The following is a 23,656-nucleotide window of genomic DNA, read 5'->3' as shown; positions in this document are numbered from 1 at the left end:
TTAAAAAAATACTTCATCATATTTCGTGTCCAGCTTTGACATATGTAAAGGCATAGGTTAATTGGCCACATAAATTAGGTGAGAACGTTACATAAACTTAGGTGGCTTGGCTAAAGGTACATCAGCTGGATGGATAGAGGTTGTCCACACCATTATGAGACACGACTAATATGGAGATATTACACACCATCGTATGGAGGTATCACACACAACCAAGACCTTTCTCTATTCATTTAAGTCCTTTCGGATAGAGTACGACCTGAAGAGGCTCACCGATAGCATTCGGGTTTGCATCCACACCATGGTATCGAGCTGTTACATACGACCAATACAGATTTCCAACCATCCAGTTGCCCAAACTTTCCAGGTAGCTTCCCACTTTAGGTTTTTCCATCAGCTTGGACCTTTTGACTTCATCAAGGTACCTAACAAAATCATTGTCTCTCTGTCGGATCATTCTGCATACCATCTCAACACTGACTTGGAAGTCATGGGACTCATTGAAGCACATGACGGAAGCAATATTATCGTGCTCCCCTCTCAAATATTCTGATTTAAGCGAGAAGAGATCGTTCGCCCACGAGACATGATCTACTACGGCGTCATGGAGTGCAGAAAGGAGGGGACTTGTCAGAGTCTCTTCATCAAGGTCTATTCCTAGTGCGTACTCCGCAAGGATGAAGACGATAAACGTGGCAGAGTACTTCCGATGCCTGAGAATGTATGTTTGAACATCCGAGATGCTTCGTGCTTCACGACAGGAAATTTGGCATTTCCAAGCATCAATTGAATCTCTGAAAGCATGAAGAAATCGGGATCGCTGTGTCGCAGGCATATTCAGGCAAATCTCGCTCCACCAATCCTGTGCCATGGTGACCATCCTATGTGCCCCTGAAGGGGAAGGCTTTACCTCAAGCGTATCCATAAGGGATTGGAAGAGGAGTGTGGCTGTAGAAAGGTTTCTTCCTAGGCCAAGCATGTCGTCGGTCATGTCGTCGAACTTGAATAACCAAGAATAGAATTTGGCTAGAGAGACGATGCGTCTTGCCTCACCACCGATGTTAACCAAGCAGGTCAGCAAAGGAAACTGAGACTGAAGAAGAAGTTTCTCCTCAACTTCAGAGGATGGGTTGAAGATAGCCAAGAGCCACATCTCAATTTCATCTTTAATTGTATGAAAATCAGGGTGTAAATGAATGAGTGTGGAACATTGAAGTGGAGGAATAGTAAGGCTGTGAACAATATGCAGGTAGTCCATGATGTATGTGAAAATTTGAGAATAAGAGCAAGCTAGACACCACCGCATATATATATTCTAGCTGTGGAGTCTGTGGTAAACCCAAACTAGTACTCCCATGTGCCAATTTTATATTCCAATGTCATCAACATCCTATGGGTAGATACAATGTGAATAACATCCTCGTGGTGAAAACAATTTTAATAAATGAATGGTGTGTCCATTTGAGAGTGAAAGAGAGCTATAATACACCAATGGAAAGGTTTACGGTGAGCCAAACTAGTACTCCTGTGTATGTCTCATGAGCCAATTTCATATTCCAATGTCAATAACATCCTCTTGGTTAATAAAATGTTAATAACATCCTCTTAGTAGATACAAGGTCAATAAATGCTAGTTGATCATGTGTCAATTTGAGAGTGAGAGCGAGCTATAAACCACCACATACATATTCGATCATGTGATACAATATCAATAACATCCTCCAAGTAGTTACAATGCTAACAACATCCTCTCGGTAGATACAATGACAATAAAAAATGGTACTCAATCATGTGTTTGTTTGAGAGTGAGAGTGAGCTACACACTGCCACTTATCTATTCTAGTAGTGGATGAGTTTTGGTAAGCCAAACTAGAACTCCCATATATGTGTGGTGAGCCAAATTACTATCCTAATGTTGGCAACATCCTCTCAGTAGATAGAATGTCCTCTGGGTAGATACACTGTCAACAAATGAATGGTAGTCACTTCATGTGTCAATTCGCGAGCGAGAGCAAGCTATCCACCACCACATATCTATTCTTGTGGAGGTGTTTGTGGTCATCCAAACTAGTACTTCCATGAGTATGTGGTGAGACACACAACAAGACAAAGCACCCACAGATGTGCAAACAGACGCGTTTACTAAACTTTAAAAAACACTTACGGGCATGTCTATTTGCATGTCTAGAGACCCGCGTCTATATAGCAGACAGATGCGCATATAAACACGCATCTAGACACGTAAATAGACGCTCTGCTAAAAAATTTAAAAGACAGACAGATGCATCGTTAAACGTGTGTATAGACGCATTTATAAACGGTCTTATAGACACGTTTATAGACATGCAAATAGATGCTTCTTGAACAGACAGACGCGTATATAGACATGTTTATAGATGCACTGATAGACGCGCTACATAATATTTTTTTTTAGATTTACAGAATGCTGTGTATGTTGTGTATGCTATATAGTTACAAGAATCCCATTTCCACATTGTGTAATTCAATTCTTACAGCCAACCACATTTTAATTACAATTCCAAATAAAACATTACAGCTCCAAAACGCAATAAAATTGAAAGCTCAAAAAGTGCTTGTATGTACATATAGCACGAAGCTAAGCCACGTCATGTGGCTTCAAGTACAAAAAATAAGAGGAGTGTATATACAAGAGGCACGAAGCCAAGCCAGTGGCTTTAAGTATAAAAAAGAGTAGCTACCACTAATTCTATGACTAGTCTATGTTCTCCACATCCTCGCTCCCTTCCACGCTCCCTTCTGCGCTCCCTTCTGTGCTCCCTTCTCTGCCTCCTTCCTCGTCTTCTTCCTCGTCTTCTTGTGCAGGGACTTGTAAACAAGGGATAACATATATCAATGTATGAGAAATCAAATATTTACTTATAATATTGACATTATTTAATTACTTTCAAATACCTCGGCCACTCCAGTAGCCCGGATATACTGCTCCTCAGTAATCAACCCGTCATGATAGAAGTGCTTCCATGTATCTCCTCTGCAATGGTGGCGGTGGTAGGCTATCTCGATAGGAGTAGGGTATCTGCCCACGATATCAAGCTGCAAGACAACACAATTTGTGGAGGAGTTAGTACAAAGAAACAACCTCCTAATAAACTACATAAGCAATATGATTTGAGATCGATACTTACAAATTGGGCCTCCCATGATTCAACACCCCCTGCTCCAAAATGCACGCTTTCATATTGCTCCATCTAGATCCTTCGTGCCTCCACGTGCTGTAGATTGGGGTCCTCCCTCGCTGACTTCATTGCTTTCTTCCACTCATGCTTGTGAACGGTGTGGGGCGGGCCCCTAGGAGGTTGACCTCCCTCGAGCCTGGCAAGCTCCGCTAGTGCCTGCCTCTTAAGCGAAGATCTTTTATTGCCAAGTATTGTCACAATCTTTGACTTGGCCCATTTATCTGTGAATTGACAATTGGGGGGGTTAGGATACCTAGAGCGAACAGCAGTGAGGGTCTCATCAGCCAACCTCTTTGGCTAGTCTTTGTAGTGGATAAAGCAATATCTGTAATTATTAGCAATTACAGAGCGCATGAAGGCCATGATGTCCTTCCCCCGTGCATCCATCAAGATGCCTCCTATCTGAGTGATCGTACCATCACTCGGAGGCACGTCTAAATCATATGAATCATCATCATCCCCACCACCACCCCTCCCAAAGCACTCTGCCATGCATCCCCCACCGCTCTCCCTGCTACTACGCCTACTACTGTGTCGTGTCGAGCTAGTACGTTGGCCACTCGTAGCTAGAGATTGCACAAGAATACGTGGACCACTCGTAGCTGGAGAACCGAGTCTCGACTACACAGGAGTACGCCGATGGCTCTGCGAGACAGAAGGACCTCCTGACGGCATGCGTGATCCAAGTTGCACCACGAAGTAAGCAAATTTTTGAAGATAGAGATATGGATATGGAGATGCCACTACCAATGCCAGATCCAATTGATCCCGATGAATCTAGCGAAGAAGATGAAGATCACAAAATGAGCCAAGAGGAAAATGCACATAATGACATCGCACGGGAGCAAGATGGAGATCACGATATTGAGGAAGAAGACAACGATCATCAAGAATCACCACACTTTATTGAAGAAGATGATCAAGTACTTTTAGGTGAACATACGATGCTAGAGTACGATGATGATATAGGAGATCAACTCGGTATAGAGTTAGAGATAGACTTGTTTGGCGCCTTAGACTTGGCTCAAGATGAAATACTTGATGTAAATGCTCTTTATTGATTTTTTTCATCTCAAACTTGGACATGAATATATGAGCTTCAAAGGCTTGATGTACATGCTCTCATACTTTTATTCTCTCAAAAGATCAAGCATGTATGAAAATTTAAAAAAATTTGTCATTGGAAAAAACCAACTTTTAAGGCCTACATGAGTAAAAAACCTCTCTGGAAAACATCACCATAAAATAGTATCTCAGTGTTGCTATATAGCGACACTTAAAAGTCGCTATATAGCGACTTTTATAATAGTCACTATATAGCGACATTTGCCTAAAGTCGCTATATAGCAATGCTGTATGGGACCCGCTTTTCATACCGACGATTAGCGCCCCACGTGCTAAACATCGGTACTTAAACGTCGCAATAGGAAAGTGATTTGCGTGCATAGGTTTGGTTTGTGGGAAGGTTTGGAAGGTTCTATGACATTTTTGGGACTTGTAAAAAAATCCAAACTTTTTGGGGAGAGGCAGGTAGCCGAGAGTGACTTTTTGGGGATGGGGACCACCACAAAATTGTAAAGAGAGTCAACTTTGAGGAATTGTAAGGCCCCTCCAAGTGGGAGAAGGAGGGGCACTTTTTGGGACCCCCAAGGGACTAGGGACATGTACCTTTATGTCTCCATAGGACTTGTTAGTTATTAATCCATTCTAGTAATCCACTCCTTTTTATAGCCCAAAATTCCCCTAATGTAATATTGGAGGAAGGGTGTGGCAGCTAGGTAGTGTTGGATGTGCTATGGATTTAAAAATAGTTATGTCCATACCAAATTATTCCTTGTTCAGGTGTGTGTTGTAGCAATGCACTTGGCTTCAAAATAGCTAAAGGCTTCCTTAAGCATCCATAGTATAGTCTCCAAAACTATTATATCCTATGAGGATGCTCAAGGGGTTGTAAACCATTCCAACTGCAATGGCATCATAAATTGAAGTGCGAGGGAGGGTGTGTGTGTGTGTGTGTGTGTGTGTGTGTGTGTGCATGTGTGCGTGCATGCATGCGTGTGTGCGTGTGTGTGTGTGTGTAGGTATATGTAAAAGCAATAAAGGCAGTTCAATTCAACATGCTAGAAATTTGAGACATTTTAGGTATATGTAAAAGCATTAGAACCATTGAACTATAAAAGAATACCAAAAATTCAAGAATGTTTCATTCACTCATATGTTGTTCTCTCTTTTTGTGTATTAAATTGCATACTTTTTCATTATATTTTCCTTCGATCCCAAAATGAGAAGCTTGAGTGTCTAACTTAGTGCATCTTCTGTACTCTATGTAATTCTTTTTCCCCCACCCTAAAATAATTAAAATTTTAGCTGTTTATTTGAAATGGAACTATAAATTTGTGCATGTTTTTGAAATATTCCAAATTTCCCTTACTTCTAGAAAATCCTTAGGGACAAACATTTGCAATTACCTACTCTCTTTCATGCTCAACATTTCAATATGTACATTGTAATAAAACTACTGTTATTAGGAGTGCACTTAAGGCAATTGAAACATTTAGAGTTTTGCTAAGGTTAGTTTCTTTTGTATTATAATGCATGCCTTTGCTTTTCTCTATCGACTCCCAATATTTCGCTATGTTACAGCCTCTTTGAGTCTCTTTGGAAAAGAAGAGTGTCCCCAGTAGTGCCAAGAATTTGTGGATGATTTAAATAGCTAGTTTAAATCAATTCAAAAGTTCTTTCACACTTTAAAGATTCACCAAAAAGCTTGGTTTAGTCATGATTTAAATTGAGGAGCAGTTTTGAAATGGCAATCATGTGTGGTATTTATGTTTACCGCATGGTATTGGAATTTATGTACACTAATAAGTAGATTCTTGTGCAGTCAAATATACCATATAAAACTATGCTATAGCAATGAATAGTTCATTACCATTTCTGACTAATTGAGCTAGCTCCACTCTCCATAAAGGATAGAAAAATAATTGTGTACATCTTTACATTATAATTTACATAAACTTAGGTGGCTTGGCTAAAGGTACATCAGCTGGATGGATAGAGGTCTTCCACACCATTATGACACACGACCAATATTGAGCTAGTACAGACCATCGTATGGAGGTATCACACATGACCAAGACCTTTCTCTATTAATTTAAGTTCTTCCGAATAGAGTACGACCTGAAGAGGATCACTGATAGCATTTGGGTTTGCATCCACACCATGGTATCGAGCTGTTACATACGACCAATACAAATTTCCAGCCATCCAACTACCCAAGCTTTCGAGGTAGCTTCCCACTCCAGGTTTTTCCATCAGCTTGGACCTTTTGACTTCATCAAGATACCTAACAAAATCATTGTCTCTCTGTCAGATCATTCTGCATACCATCTCAACACTGACTTGGAAGTCGTGGGACTCATTGAAGCACAGGACGGAAGCAATATTATCGTGATCGCCTCTCAAATATTCTGATTTAAGCGAGAAGAGATCGTTCGCCCACGAGACATGATCTGCTACGGCATCATGGAGCCCAAAAAGGAGAGGACTCATCAAAGTCTCTTCATCAAGGTCCATTCCTAGTGCGTACTCCGCAAGGATGAAGATGATAAACATCGCAGAGAACTTCCGATGCCTAAGAATGTATGTCTGAATGTCCGAGATGCTTCGTGCTTCACGACAGGAAATTTGGCATTTCCAAGCATCAATTGAATCTCTGAAAGCATGAAGAATCGGGATCGCTGCGTCGCAGGCATATTCAGGCAAATCTCACTCCACCAATCTTGTGCCACGGTGACCATCCTATGCGCCCCTGAAGGGAAAGGCTTTGCCTCAAGCATATCCATAAGGGATTGGAAGAGGAGTGTGGATGTAGAAAGGTTTCTTCCTAGGCCAAGCATGTCGTCAATCATGTCGTCGAACTTGAATAACCAAGAATAGAATTTGGCAAGAGAGACGATGCATCTTGCCTCACCACCGGCGTTAACCAAGCAGGTCAGCAAAGGAAACTGAGACTTAACAAGGAGTTTCTCCTCAACTTCAGAGGATGGGTTGAAGGTAGCCAAGAGCCACATCTCAGTTTCATCTTTAATCGTATGAAAATCAGGGTGTAAATGAATGAGTGCAGAACATTGAAGTTGAGGAATAGTAAGGCTGTGAACAATATGCAGGTAGTCCATGATGTATGTGTCAACTTGAGAATAAGAGCAAGCTAGACACCAAGGCATATATATATTCTAGCTATGGAGTTTGTGGTAAACCCAAACTAGAATGTGTGGTGAGTCGAATTAATATCCCAATTTTGGCAACATCCTCTCGGTAGATAGAATGTCAATAACGCCCTCTGGGTAGATACACTATCAATAAATGAATGGTAGTCACTTCATGTGCAATTTGCAAGCAAGAGCAAGCTATCCACCACCACATATCTATTCTTATGGAGGTGTTTGTGGTCAGCCAAACTAGTACTTCCATGGCTCCCTCGCAAAGTCCGGCCACTGATTATCTATGTGCTTCCAAGCTGCACAATCTATGAGAATCCTCAATGTATCATCAGTGGACCGATGAGATGCATGCCATGTCATCAACTCCGCTATGGATTTGCATTGGAACATGTGTTGTATTCTTGCAATGATGGGAAAGTGTCTCAAGACCTTTACCGGTATCCGCTCACCCTACAAGTGATCTCTATATCATTGTTCCCCACACTTTGGACAACTAGCCAAATGTCCATGCTCACGATGAAAGAGAATACAATCATTACAGCAAGCATGGATGGTATCATAATCCATACCCACTGTTGTTAGCATCTTTTTCGCTTCATCTCTTGATGCGGACATGGTATTTGGTGCAGGAAACATCTTTTGGAGCAACCTATGACAATTCAAAACATACATAGGCTGCGAACAATGATGATTCGGTATACACTATCCAAATGATGATTCTCAAAACAAACAATATCCAAATAATGAGTCAAATTAATGCAAGAGCTAACCTCATTAAGGCCGAGACACTTGTATCCGACCACCCATACTTTACTTGTAGATTCAAGACTGAGAGACAAGCACGTAGTTTAGACATCCTAGCACCCTCGTACAATTGTGTTGATTGCAACTCTCGCATTTTGACACTTATAAAATCACAACATAAGCATGAAGAAGAGATATTAATAGTTATAAAATAGCATCTATGAGCTTTTTTTCATGCTACAACAAAAAGTGACTTAAAGTGTCGCATATAGTGACTTTTTGCTCTGTTCCGTTGCTATATAGCGAGGTTTTTAATTAAAAACGTCGCTATATAGCGACGGATAAGCGTCGCTATATAGCGACATTGTGGGTTAAAACTCGAGACTCCCATCGCGCAGCGCTTTCTTTATCCCCTTCTCTAATCTCTCAAGTAAGCAAGGCAATCTCTCCTCCCACCTATTTTCGATGACCTCCCACCTATTTCCGACAACCTCTCGCTCTATTCTCCACTCCTCACCCTTCTCCTAGCTCTTGGACTCTCTCTCTACCCTTTTCCCTCTTTGGTTTCTTGAAAGGAAGTTCTTCAAGAGGTGAGTTTGTTTCAACAATGTAGGTTATTTGTTTGTTAGCTTTAGTTTTGTGAGTGCTTCTCCTTGTATTGCTAAACCTGTAAACTAGTTTTCATGCTTGTTTTCAAAGGATTGAAACAAAAAACGAGATTTCAAGAAAGAAAGAAGACTCACCTCTTTTTTGTATTTCTCTTCCTTCTCTTTCTCCTTGTCTCCTCAATCTCCTCCTTTCCTTGTCTCCTTAATCTCCTCCTTTCAAGAAGTTACTTTTGTAATCTCCTCCTTCCTCTAACATCTTATTTGAAAAATGGGTTGTTTCCTCTCTTTTGTAGGGCCAGTCCACAACACCGAGCAGGATGTACTATTTCAGGTAAGTGCTTCCTCTTTTTTCCATTTATTATTTTTGTTATTTGCATTGGCCTGTAGGTAGCGCCTTAAGCACTACCTGCAGTGATGGGCGTAGGAACCCTCTCTTCCCCTCAATCTCTTTCCTTCTTCCCTCCTTCAATCTATTTCCTCCTCTTTTTCCCTCTTTCCTTTTCCTCTTCTTCTCTCTTTCTTTCCCTCTTTTTTCCTCTTTCCTTTCCCTCTTCTTCTCTCTTTCCCCCTTCTCTTAAGCATAAACATAAGCATGAGCATAAGAATGCTTATGCTTATGCATGAGCATAAGAGAAGTAGACATATGTCTCTTTTTTCCTCTTTTCTCTTTCCCTCTTCTTCTCTCTTTCCTTTCCCTCTTTCCTCTCTTTCCCCCTTCTCTTATGCTCATGCATAAGCATAAGCATGAGCATAAGAAAAGGAGACATATGCTCATGCTTATGCTTATGCATGAGCATAAGAGAAGTAGACATATGCTCATGCATTCGCATGAGCATGTCTCTTTTTTCCCCCTTCTCTTCTCTCTTTCCCCCTTTTCTCTTTCCTTTCCCTCTTTCCTTTCCCTCTTATTCTCTATTTCCCCCTTCTCTTATGCTCATGCATAAGCATAAGCATGAGCATAAGAAAATGAGACATATGCTCATGCTTATGCTTATGCATGAGCATAAGAGAAGTAGACATATGCTCATGCATAAGCATGAGCGTATGTCTCTTTTTCCCCCCTTCTCTTATTCTCTCTTTCCCCCTTCTCTCTTTCCTTTCCCTCTTTCCTTTCCCTCTTATTCTCTCTTTCCCCCTTCTCTTATGCTCATGCATATGAGCTTATGCTTATGCTTATGCTTAAGCATAAGCATGAGCATAAGAAAATGAGACATATGCTCATGCTTATGCTTATGCATGAGCATAAGAGAAGTAGACATATGCTCATGCATAAGCATGAGCATATGTCTCTTTTTTCCCCCTTCTCTTATTCTCTCTTTCCCCCTTCTCTCTTTCCCCCTGCTCTCTTTCCTTTCCCTCTTTCCTTTCCCTCTTATTCTCTCTTTCCCCCTTCTTTTATGCTCATGCATAAGCATAAGCATGAGGTTTTGCTTATGCTTATGCTTAAGGATAAGCATGAGCATAAGAAAATGAGACATATGCTCATGCTTATGCTTATGCATGAGCATAAGAGAAATAGACATATGCTAAGCATGAGCATATGTCTCTTTTTTCCCCCTTCTCTCATTCTCTCTTTCCCCCTTCTCTCTTTCCTTTCCCTCTTTCCTTTCCCTCTTATTCTCTATTTCCCCCTTCTCTTATGCTCATGCATAAGCATATGCATGAGCTTATGCTTATGCTTATGCTTAAGCATAAGCATGAGCATAAGGAAATGAGACATATGCTCATGCTTATGCTTATGCATGAGCATAAGAGAAGTAGACATATGCTCATGCATAAGCATGAGCATATGTCTCATTTTTCCCCCTTCTCTTATTCTCTCTTTCCCCCTTCTCTCTTTCCTTTCCCTCTTTCCTTTCCTTCTTATTCTCTATTTCCCCCTTCTCTTATGCTCATGCATAACCATAAGCATGAGCTTATGCTTATGCTTATGCTTAAGCATAAGCATGAGTATAAGAAAAGGAGACATATGCTCATGCTTATGCTTATGCATGAGCATAAGAGAAGTAGACATACGCTCATGCATAAGCATGAGCATATGTCTCTTTTTTCCCCCTTCTCTTATTCTCTCTTTCCTTTCCCTCTTTCCTTTCCCTCTTATTCTCTATTTCCCCCTTCTCTTATGCGCATGCATAAGCATAAGCATGAGCATAGGAAAATGAGACATATGCTCATGCTTATGCTTATGCATGAGCATATGTCTCTTTTTTCCCCCTTCTCTTATTCTCTCTTACCCCCTTCTCTCTTTCCCTTCCCTCTTTCCTTTTTTCCTTTTTTCTCTTATTCTCTTATTCTCTCTTTCCCCCTTTTTTCTCTCTTCTCTTATTCTCTCTTTCCCCCTTTTTTCCCTCTTCTCTTATTCTCTCTTTCCCCCTTCTCTCTTTCTCTCCCTCTTTTCTCTTTTCCAATCTCTCCTTTCCCTCTTCTTCTCTCTTTTCCCCTTCTCTTATGCTCATGCATAAACATAAGCATGAGAATCAGAATGCTTATGCTTATGCATGAGCATAAGAGATTCCTCTTCTCTTTTTTCCCCCTTCTCTTATTCCCTCTTTCCCCCTTCTCTCTTTTTCTCCCTCTTTCCTCTTTTCCAATCTCTCCTTCCTTTCCCTCTTCTTCTCTCTTTCTTTCCGTTTTTTTCCCTCTTTCCTTTCCCTCTTCTTCTCTCTTTCCCCCTTCTCTTATGCTCATGCATAAACATAAGCATGAGCATAAGAATGCTTATGCTTATGCATGAGCATAAGAGATTCCTCTTCTCTTATGCTCTTCTCTCATTTCCCTCTTCTCTTCCCTCTTCTTCAGATTCCTCTTCTCTTCCTCTTCTTCTCTCTTTCCCCCTTCTCTTATGCTCATGCATAAACATAAGCATGAGCATAAGAATGCTTATGCTTATGCATGAGCATAAGAGAAGTAGACATATGCTCATGCATTCACATTCGCATATGTCTCTTTTTTCCCCCTTCTCTCATTCTCTCTTCTTTCTCTCTTCTTCCTCTTCTTCTCTCTTCTCCTCTCTTCCCCTCTCCTTTCCCTCTTCTTTCTCTCTTCTTTCTCTCTTCTTCCTCTTCTCTCCCTCTTCTTCCTCTTCTTCCTCTTCTTCCTCTTCCTTTCCCTCTTCTCTCCTCTTCTTTCCCTCTTTCCTTTCCCTCTTCTTCCTCTTCTCCTCTCCCTTCTCTTTTCCCTCTTCTCTCCCTCTTCTTCAAATTCCTCTTCCTCTTCTTCCTCTTCCTCTTCCTCTTCTTCCTCTTCTCTCCCTCTTTGCCTATGCCTATGCCTATGCTTATGTTTGTTCTTTTGTTTTTTGTTTTCGTGTTTGTGTCTATGTTAGACATGGGATCACGTCGCTCATCCGACGAGTACGGACAGCCTCGCAGGAGAAGAGCTCATGATCTATATGCTCCAGAGGAGTTTGATTCCTCTCAGGAGACTACCCCGAGGACTACCCTCGGTCCAACTCCTCTCGGACCTAGCACTACGACTGCCCCTGGTCCGACTCCTCTTCCACGTAGCACTGCGATTACCCCTCGGGGAACTCCTTTGCTAGCCGTGCATGGCTTTGTTGGGAGTCCGGACAAGTTTGTAGCGCAGATGAGTGATGAGGAGGAAGTGAGATTCTTCTCTCTGCTATCTCAGAGGACCTCAACAATTCCTCCCCTACACCGACAGCTGGACGTACTGCCCAGCTGTCCCCTCGTGCCCCTTCGACCGAGGGGTCATCACCTGCACATGCCTCTCGTAAGGGAAGGAAGAGTAGGAAGGGCAGCTTATGTTGGGTTAACTCGGGAGATGTAGACGAGTCAGCACACTCACGTTCCTACAAGTCTCCACTTGGTCCGGAGACAGAGTATCATTCAGGTCCCTTTCCCTCTCCTACTCCCACTGCTACTCCTTGCTTCGGAAGCGCTCACGTAGCTTCCACTTTTTTTGACTCTGCTACCATCAGTCCTCCTTACTCATCAGGGGATCTCTCCTATCAAATCACAGCTGCCGGAGAGATAATAGAAGATAGAAAGGGCAAAGCAGTGATGGCCACCATGAGGCGGTTGATGAGCCATCCCTTCAAGAGCGGCATTGCTACCGATTGGTGGTATCAAGATGGCCAAAAGAAGCAATGGGTCATCGATGAGTTAAAACGAAAATACCCTAACCCGCCAAATTGGGAGTTTAATGAGAATTATATGCGAGAGTGCATGGGTTTGGTCTTGAAGCATCGTAGATCAACCTTGCGTACTTCCATCACAAAGGGGTTGGCTAAACCCAGCTGGGCAGACAAAGCTGATTGGATGTTCTTCAAGAAGCAAAATAGGGACCATCTCGAATTGTTTGAGGGTCAGAGGAGGGCTGCGAAGAGACGGTTGGATGTCGTAGGTACTTCACACTTTGGTGCAGGCGGATTGTTGGCATTCGAGGCAACCGTGGTAAGTCTTCTTCTTCTCATTTAATGTATTGTTCTATTTGTTTTACTACATATTACATGCACTTTAGCTAACTCTAACTCTTGTAAATTGGATCCATAGTAAGCTGCGATGGGTCATCTTCCTACACATGCAGAGACACGATGTGCATTTCAGATAGGAACAAAGCGGTGATTTATTGAGCAAGAGGCGATGGGAGCGACGGTCGATTGGGCTGAGGTGGCTGCTCGCACGGTATAAGTTTACTCCTACTTGTAATCTCACTTTTTAAATTGTTTTATTCTTTAAGTTCCAATCTAATTTTCGATTTATATGGTTCACTCTTAGGGTCAAAGCTCAAGCGTCCCATCATCGGAGGCGAGAGATCAATAGGGCCAGGGATCAGACGCACATGACAAGGATGAGGGAGAAGACGCAGCTCACGAGGACCAAGGAACAGGCCAACAAGATGAGGACGATTCGGATTCGGATGAGTAGTAGTAGTTATAGTGGTAGTAGCATTTTCTTCATCCTATATGTCATTTTGTATATCCGCTCGTTTGAGCAATTTTGTATCGCCCTTTCGAAAGGGTAATTTTGTAACAAACAATGTTTATATAAGAAGACAATAGCAAACCAAAATCTATGCAAGGTCATGTGGAGATGCGTGTCAGTTGTAGGGCGTCCGTAGGGTGGGGGCAGGTTGCAGGTACTTATATCTTCCAAGATTTCATGGGCGGGAGGTGTGAAAATTTGAAATTCATGAGAGTAGTGAAATTTCAGCTGTCAGTTTTCCCCCCTCTGATGATACATGTCAGCAGAATTGGATATCCCAAACAAGTGCAATATGGCCTAAAATGCTTCAAAACACAAATAGGACAAAGGGCACGCTATCGGGTTTGATGCTGTGTATTATTAAATGCTCATCTAGTAAGAGCTCTTAAGTTCTAGATGCAACCTATGCCACAACGAAAGAAGGGCAAGAGTATCTTCAAATTGGATTTAGACATCACATGTTGGGGTGTCTTAGAACAGTGGACAAGGACGACTGAGATAGTACTAAGAAAATGAATGTAGTCTCATTGCATATTTACAATATGTCCACTTGTCCTACAAAATGGAATTTGTATTTGACTGCTTCTTATATCCCAAACAGCCACCGTGCTAGTTTAAGTAAAACCCAAATAGTAAAACCCATGCTTGTTTTTAGTATATCCCAACAACCATCGTGCTGGTTTCACGAGCTACCAGCCGACATGTATGTGCTTTTGTTGCTCGATCATTTCACTTGAGCGATTTTGTATCACCCTTTTCGCAAGGGAAATTTTGTTATAAAAAAACTTTGTTTTGTAATTACAAAAAAAAAAAGGATTAGTGGGGCTAAACAGGGCCATAGCAAGCCCTGTTTAGCCCGACTAATCCTTTTTTTTAGTTCTGTTAATCGTCGCTATATAGCGACGTTTACCAGTGTCGCTATATAGCGACATTTATCATCGTTGCTATATAGCGATGCTTTATAGCGACGGTTCTTTTCCACGCTTTTAGTGACTCTTATAGCGACGTTTGCACCCGTGAAAAAAAAATTTTTAATGTAAAAAGCGTCGGTATTTTCGTCAGAAAATGGCCTATGCCTTGTAGTGCTTTAAGGTTGTGAAGAGGTTCTCATATGGCTAGGGCATGCTCTTCCAAAGCACTACAATAAAATCCTCCTCTTCCACCTTAGCATTAATAGTGGCCAATTGCATTGTGATACTATGGATTTCACTAATAAAGTCACCTAGTTTTCCATTTCAAAAAAGCCTAAACCACACAATTTGACTTTGAGTACAATACGGGAGTGCTTGTGTCACTTGCTCCATAGAGTTGATCTAACTCATTCCAAGATATCTTTGATGACATGGCTCCCACCACGAGATGAATGAGTTTTGGATGGAGGTTAAGTGCAATGATGGACAATGCTTATTCTTCAATATCATCATCATCTATATTGATGTCAATATGCTTCATGACTTGGATGTAGGGCCATAGACCTTTACACATTACGAGGTATTTTACTTGGGTTTTGCCAAGTATGAACCCTTTGCCATCAAACAATTTAATATGCCCAAAGGAAATTTCCTTTTTCACTAATTTTAAAAAAAAGAAACACCATCTTATAATTTTATGCAAGAAAAATGAAGGAAACAACACCCAAGAAATGGCTCAAAAGACGACTCCTCAAAACAATTTCCAAGGCTAAGAAAAAGAGATGTCAACTTTACAGTTGTCCTAAAATAAGTACCTTAGGAGTGAATGGTAAGAGGGGGCCAAATTTTAACTTTCCACTTGTCAGCACTAGAGCTACCACCCTTAAACCTTAAAGAGAAATCTTTGGGGAAAATGCAATGGAACAAACATCTGTAGAGTTATCTTCTTCATTGCATAGGATGATGCAGAGATGATTCTGAGCTCGTTTGTCTTCTCTTCTTTTCCCCTTGCTTTCTCTACATTGTAACATTGGAAATCCCTTCCTAGTGGAAGTAAGAAAGTGCATGGGTAAGTTGGGTTACAAGCCAATGGGATGCAGGTTGGGGATGAGGACCCTAATCCTAATGCTTGCATAAGAACACACATATTTGGAATTTGTGAGTGTGGAATCAAATCCAATCTAGAACCTGGATACCTCTTGGTATCGTGTCTCTCTTATTTCCCATGTTTGAGTTCTTTAGAGCTTCTTGATATTGAGTGGGCTTCCACCATCATCCTCTCCCTTGAGCATTTCAATCCTATATTTCTGTAGCATCATAAATACGTGCAGACGCTACAGGAAACAATAGACAAATGATACACATAACATCCAGAAGAACGGAATACAGATATAGAAGAGAATGACAGAACGCTGAAGAACATTGTATTTCGGAGCAATAGCTTGCACAACATATGTGTATACAATGACCTCGGAATGCTAGTAATAGCATGCATATAGAACCATGTGATGGTTAAAGAAGCAGCCGTTGAAGACCACAAGTGCTTGGAGATCCAAACCATCAACCCTTGCGGCTAACCTACCCTCGCACACCCCTCTAGGTCTCATTGCTGCTAACTCGCATGGTTATGCAATAACACATGGCACTCATGGTGGACTGTGCAAACCACACATGCTCAACCCCGGAATGAATTCAGATGTCTTACATGGTGCAAAGTGTATGTGCAACAATCATTTTAGGCCTAGCCTGGGTAGAGAACCAGGTGCGGTAAGCTAAATCTCACCCTTTAGTACACAATAATTACAAAGCATCCCATTCCAAAAAACATCCACTCTCTGTAGTTGCAATGCCTGTCTAAACGTCCTTGTTTTATTTCTCCTTCCTATCCAAAAGCATCGCCACATTTTGGACATCTTCGATGTTGCCTGTCCAAAAGCAACCATTATAGTGACATATGCGCTTAGCTGCACACCGCCACTTTATTTTGTGAGGCCCTTCCATAGCCATCACCGTAGTTCTACTCTTCATCTAAACTAGAAACTAGAACAGGTGCAACAATGCCACCCACCTTGCTCAGTCCTGCATCACTGCTCTCAGGTAATTCTGTCTGCAACTACGTTGTCGCTCCACTCGAACCAATAGCCGTAGTCATTGCTAGCTGCCTCTTCCGCATGAACATATTCAATCTTCGATCCTACTCCTGATGCATCATCCATTGTAACGGATGAGGCTTGGATTTATCCACTACCTGCTGTTTAGGCCACTACTCCGTGGGCAATACTTCGTCTATCCATGCACCTAGCGGTAATTGCTACTGCCATCATTCTTGTGCTGTCGCAGGTCTTTGAATCACCATGGGCTCATAGGAAGGGGGATCTGGCAACCCAAGAAAAGGCGTGTGCTTATTATAATACTTTCCCAAAAACCAATCCGCCTCTTTCCACCAAGGAGGATGAGGAGGTAGTGACATACTGAAAGAATGGGTGCACAATTCCAACCATAGACAAGGTGAACACCTCTGTTGCTTCAATGCATCTATTCTTTTGCTGTTGTGAAGAACTGCTTCCACAATGCCTTCTGCCAGCTCTTCATATTTGGCTTGCCAATCCTCCTCAATCTATACTGACTCCGCAACCACTCCTTTTTCCTTATCTACACCACCACCACCAGAAGAAGTACTAGACCCCTTTGGTCTAGAACTAGTCGGCACCTACGGAACCTATTGCTGACTAGAACCCACACCAGCTCCCACATCTCCATCCATTCGGGGTTGTCATTCGTGTGGAAACAGCTCCTGACAGGTCTACGGAACAACAACCACACTCCATCTTGCCACCTCCTTATCCCATTCCACCCGCAAATCACCCTGAAGAGATTCCAAGAGTGAGCCCATGTACTCCACGTTAACACTCACGTTCCCCAAAAAAGCTCGCAAATACTCCACCATTGCATTGGTAGTACATCGGCGTAGCAACTCCTCAACACATACTCCGCATGCAGCGTTGCGTGGCCTCCGAGTGTGCTTCCACCATGACTTGAACTCTAGCTTCAAGGACTGTAATCCGATCCTCCAATTGTCGCACCCGCTCCTGCTGACCTCGCAGAGACTCATTTCCCATGTGCAACTCCATGACTTCCACCTCCAAACTGGTCACTCTCGTAGACTCTCTCCCCGCACCAATTTGTGAAGCTATCCACGTAAGCAAATGTGAACAAAACTACAGCTACACGTGCATAGGCTGCGTCCAAAAATTGAACCCGGTAGAAGACACTAGAGACACACCCACAGACTCTGAGATTGCCATTAACACTTCTGCTGTCGACACCCTCCGTCGCATCAGAGGCCACCACTAATGTTGTAGGAGTCACCGCAATCATTATTGCTGCACTCTGCTGATGCTGCTCCATCCACCATTGCGTAAGGGAACCTCCCACCACCGGAGTACCTCTTAGAATCATCACTGCAGTAGATTAAAGAATCATGCTCCATCCACCTACTGTGTAAGGGAATCTCTTGGAGTCACCATCACCCACTTCACCATGAATGGTAATGCCAGAGGTGTAGACACAGCAATTTGCATCGTCGCTACCCCACTGGTGAAAACACCTCCCACACCACCTGTAAGTGAAGGAGTCGAGGGGGCAAGGGGAGATACCACCCCCTGGCTAAGGCGAGTCTTCTTCCTTCGTTGTTTTGTAGCCACTCCACTAGAAGATCCCTCAGCTTCGTCTTGTGCAAGCCCCTCAGGTGCAAGAGTGAGCACCAAGGCAGTCGATCGTCGAGGTGTTGTAGACTCTAGATGTATGGGGAAACAAAATCTCCAGGACTTGCCTAATCTTGGAATTCATTGCCTACTTCTTATTGACATGTGTTGCCACCTGTAAAACCTCTGGATGAATCCGCTCCTTTAGGATTCGATCCCATGGCACCGCCCTCTCCTCAGCAACTGCTATCATCCCTCAAGTATGAGGAGTTATGGTGTATGTTTTGGCCTGCAAGAACAATGGCTTGAGTATCCAGCGTTACAGGTCCCTCATCCAAGCATCCGAACACCCACTTAGATTGTATTCGCCCCTAGTAGGAGCTCTAAACTCCACCTCCATCACCGCTGATGTACACAGTTGGCTGCTAGAAAAGCACCGATGGTTATGGATGAACATCCACCCTCTGCCAATAAATACTGCTGAAACTTCGAATCCGTAGCAGTTGGAGGCAAGCATCAATTGACTGGGAATCAATATACACCAACGGAAGAAGAGGAAGAAATTGAGCATGAACCATTCCCATGGTGAGACGAAGGAGAAGAAAAGAGATAAGAATGGATGCCAATGAGAGCTGAAAGGCAAATGCACTCAAGAGAACTACAAGTGCGATGAAGAGAAAGCAGCAAGCAATGCAAACAATTGCTCAACAGTTGTAATTCAGATTGCCAATATCTTGCCTTGACGACAGTGCATAACTAGGCAAAGACCTCGTAGAAGACTAATGTCATAATGCTGCAAACCCTTCTGCCATGTGTCCTCATGCGATAGCTCGACCGCCTCCACCTCAACCCAAGAAATCTATGCCTCATTAGAGATCGGGAATGGGCATTGAACACTGCCATCAAGATGGTATGGACAAGGCCGAAACCCATTAATTGGATGTGGAAGTAGGTGCCCTTGCAAATCCGCAAGATAAAACGATGTCGGTCTACAATCATAAAAAACCCAGAATGGACCTGACCATCGCAATTTCAACTTGAACCCCAGCATTTTTCTAAGGCTAGTATTGAATAGAAGAACCAGTTGCCTGCAAATCATCCAATTGGTCTAGAACATCCAACCAAAATACCATAGAGTCCTGTAGAAGAAGCCTGTCCTCCACCGCAATCCTTAGACTCAAAACAATATGCTCGATCGATGTGATTGCTTCTAGCCCAAATGCCAACTTAAAAGGAATCAACACCGTGGCCACCTTGAATGATGTGCAGTTTACCCATAATGCTATCAGTAACTTCTCATCCCAATTCGTGCAGTGGTGCTCATTCACCACTAGCGACATGATCTGCTTGAAGGTATGATTTGTAGACTCTGCCAATCCATTCACTTGCGGATAAGAGGGGGAAGAATTCTTGTGAATCACCATATAAAAAGCATTCATCCGCTTGATGACTTTGTTGACAAAGTGAGTACCCTTATCTCGCTAACAATCTCAATTGGACACCCGAACCAAGTGAACACATCGCGGTATAGACACTTTGCGATCGATTTTATGCTGTTGTCTCGGAAGGCCCAAGCTTCCACCCATTTGGTACAATAATCCGTGGCTACTAGAGTGTAGCAATTCATTGTGTGGGCTGCTGCGGGCTTGAATGGACCCATGAAATCCAGGCCCCATTTCTAAAATGGTTCCAGAGGCAAGATGGGATTAAGTGGCATGCGGTCTTGATCAGTGGGCTGTCCCAACCATTGTCAAAGGTCACAAGTTTTTGCAAACCATCGAGCATCCTTATGTATAGTCAGCCACCATAACCCTGACTGTGGCTTCAGTTTTCTATGGCTCACTTTTACTGCTTGGCTTGCTTCCCACGGCTCGCTTTTTGGTAATCCTCGGGTTTAGGGTCCACACTTACATAATTCTTAGTAATTTGGGTTAAGGTTTTATGGTCTTCTTCCTTTCCCCCTCTGATTTTGGTGCATATAAGTTTGGCAGGAAAAAGTGCCCTATTGGTGGTCACTTTAGAGGTGGTAATCAGTTTTGTGGTGGTGCCTAACCTTGTAGAGATGCCAAGTTTCCTTTTGCTAATGAGTTTTGCTGAGGCATCTCGTTCAATTGTTGATAGAGTTACTGCCTCAAGTCAAGTTTGCTTCTAGGAGTTTCAATAGGTTTTGGTAGTTCTCTCCGACAGTGGAGAGACAGAATTTGCAATCAGTAGCAACATCTATACCTCCAGCAACAAAAAGTATAGAATAGTGAGAGATGTGGATCTTGGTGTGGAGAACGCCTGCAATTTTCATGAAGAGAGCCTTCAAACAATCATTGCAAAATTATAGCACCAAAGCACCTCATATGGGTTGGCACATTTTCTGCTAACAATTTCGGGAATTGTATCAATGAATGTTGATCAACTGGCTGACCCTTTGGCAAGTTTGTAGGACAAAATGCAGAGGGAATGGGACACAAAAATCCTACACTGGCAACGTGCCTTAGTCCTCGAGATATGTTAGAGCCCGACTTGATAGAACCAAGATCAAGATGTGAATGGTGGAGGAGGAAGGCTCTCTTGTACGAGTGATGATGCCATTGTAGGTGGGATGGTTTCCAACGAGCACCTGTAAAGGATCCACTCGATAAAGTCCTCCAACACTCCACAAGCCAACAAGCCTTGCTCTTTGTTGTTGTACTTAATCTAGTGTCTCTTTGTCAACAATCCTCTGGCCATGGAATTGATGAGTCATAGTGTACTCTGGTGCAACTTCAATGTGCAAGGTGCTTTTTTGTAGCTTTTGGGTGCAAGATTTCAGTAGAATAAGAGTAATGGAAGAAAGTTTGGGATCACAACAAAAAAAAATGGTAACAATAAATTGGATTCAATTGTTGAAAAATGATTACGTTGAGAAAGAGGACGATTTAGAGGTTGGGAGGTGATTATGGTGAGGAGGAGTAGGATTTAGTTGTTGGAAAGTGATTTGGGTGCATAGGTTTGGTTTGTGGGAAGGTTTGGAAGGGTTCTAGGACATTTTTGGGACTTGTGAAAAGATCCAAACTTTTTGGGGGGAGGCCGGTAGCCGAGAGTGACTTTTTGGGGATGGGGACCACCACAAAATTGTAAAGAGAGTCAACTTTGAGGAATTGTAAGGCCCCTCCAAGTAGGAGAAGGAGGTGGACTTTTTGGGACCCCAAAGGGCCTAGGGACATGTACCTTTATGTCTCCATAGGCCTTGTTAGTTATTAATCCATTCTAGTAATCCACTCCTTACAAGGCCCTTTTTGAGCCCAAAATTCCCCTAATGTAATATTGGAGGAAGGGTGTGGCAACTAGGTGGTGTTGGGATGTGCTATGGAGTTAAAAATAGTTATGTCCATACCAAATTATTCCTTGTTCAGGTGAGTGTTGTAGCAATGCACTTGGTTTCAAAATAGCTAAAGGCTTCCTTAAGCGTCCATAATATAGTCTCCAAAACTATTATATCCTATGAGGATGCTCAAGGGGTTGTAATCCATTCCAACCGCGATGGCATCATATACCAAAGTGCGAGGGAGGTGTGTGTGTGTGTGTGTGTGTGCGTGTGTGCGTGCGTGCGTGCGCGTGTGTGTGTGTGTAGGTATATGTAAAAGCAATAAAGGCAGTTCAATTCAACATGCTAGAAATTTGAGACAGTTTAAGTATATGTAAAAGCATTAGAACCATTAAACTATAAAAGAATACCAAAAATTCAAGAATGTTTCATTCACTCATATGTTGTTCTCTCTTTTTGTGTATTAAACTGCATACTTTTTCCTTGGATCCCAAAATGAGAAGCTTGAGTGTCTAATCTTAGCGCATCTTCTGTACTCTATGTAATTATTTTCCCCCAACTCTAAAATAATTAAATTTTAGCTGTTTATTTGAAATGGAACTATAAATTTGTGCACGTTTTTGAAATATTCCAAATTTCCCTTACTTCCAAAGAATCCTTATGGACATACATTTGCAATTACCTACATAATACAACATATTGTGGGTAGCTACTCATACATGCTTGTTGCTTTTGCATTGTACAAAGCATGCCTTTGCTTTTTTGATCTTTCATGCTCAACATTTCAATATGTACATTGTAATAAAACTATTGTTATTAGGAGTGCACTTAAGGCAATTGAAACATTGAGTTTTGCTAAGGTTAGTTTCTTTTGTATTATAATGCATGCCTTTTCTTTTCTCTATCGACTTCCAATATCTCGCTATGTTACAGCCTCTTTGAGTCTCTTTGGAAAAGAAGAGTGTCCCCAGTAGTGCTAAGAATTTGTGGATGATTTAAATAGCTAGTTTAAATCAATTCAAATGTTCTTTGACACTTTCAAGATTCACAAAAAAGCTTGGTTTAGTCATGATTTAAATTGAGGAGCAGTTTTGAAATGGCAATCATGTGTGGTATTTATGTTTACCGCATGGTATTGGAATTTATGTATGCTAATAAGTAGATTCTTGTGCAGTCAAATATACCATATAAAACTATGCTATAGCAATGAATAGTCTATTACCATTTCTGACTAATTGAGCTAGCTCCACTCTCCATAAACGATAGAAAAATAATTGTGTACATCTTTACATTACAATTTATAAGGTCATTCTCTTCATTTAGAGAGTATCATGTGTCGAGGGTTGGCTTGCTTATTCTTGATGTGTATCAACCCATACATAGATACAAGTATTATTGTTTTGAGTTTTTCATAATTTATCAGCATAATCATGTGTATCATGTTTCCTTAAAGATGAGAAGCTTTAATTCTTTTTCTAAAGATGATTAGAAACTTTGTTTTTTGTCTTTTATAATTTATAGATGATAGTATGATGAGTTTTAGGTGACAGGAGTGCCTATAGGCATAGTTGCAATGCAACCACAAAATCGCAATTATTATGTGATAAAATCATAGATAACTATATCATATAGATGAACTTCAAGATGTAAATATAACATTCACATTTGCATTGCATATATTAACATAAAACCTAAAATATACATGTGATAAGGTTACAAGGCCCGATGCAATGCCTGAGAAGCATAAAAATAGGTATTAAATTTGCTAAGTAGATTGAAAAAATACATCATCATAATTAGTATCCAGCTTTTACATATGTAAAAGGCATAGGATATTTGGCCACATAAATTAGGTGAGAACGTTACATAAACTTAGGTGGCTTGGCTAAAGGTACATCAGCTGGATGGATAGAGGTTGTCCACAGCATTATGACACACGACCAATATGGAGCTACTACAGACCATTGTATGGAGGTATCACACACGACCAAGACCTTTCTGTAT

The 23,656-nt window shown here is 41.8% G+C and overlaps 1 protein-coding gene across 1 annotated transcript; it reads right to left on the bottom strand.

Moving 5' to 3' along the window:
* Positions 1-229: 229 nt before the first annotated feature.
* LOC147902149 (microbial Terpene synthase-like protein 13) lies at positions 230-1,258 on the bottom strand. The gene has a single exon (XM_087374439.1). It carries the CDS (start codon positions 1,256-1,258, stop codon positions 230-232), a length of 1,029 nt encoding a protein of 342 aa, XP_087230565.1.
* Positions 1,259-23,656: the final 22,398 nt, after the last annotated feature.

This window comes from Dipteris shenzhenensis, chromosome 5 (genome assembly GCF_047967505.1).
Source record: "Dipteris shenzhenensis isolate YYH24624 ecotype China chromosome 5, Dip_SZ_1.0, whole genome shotgun sequence".
Lineage (NCBI taxonomy): Eukaryota > Viridiplantae > Streptophyta > Polypodiopsida > Gleicheniales > Dipteridaceae > Dipteris > Dipteris shenzhenensis.
Note: the sequence above shows the minus strand (reverse complement) of the source record. Positions and strands in the feature narration are given on the sequence as shown.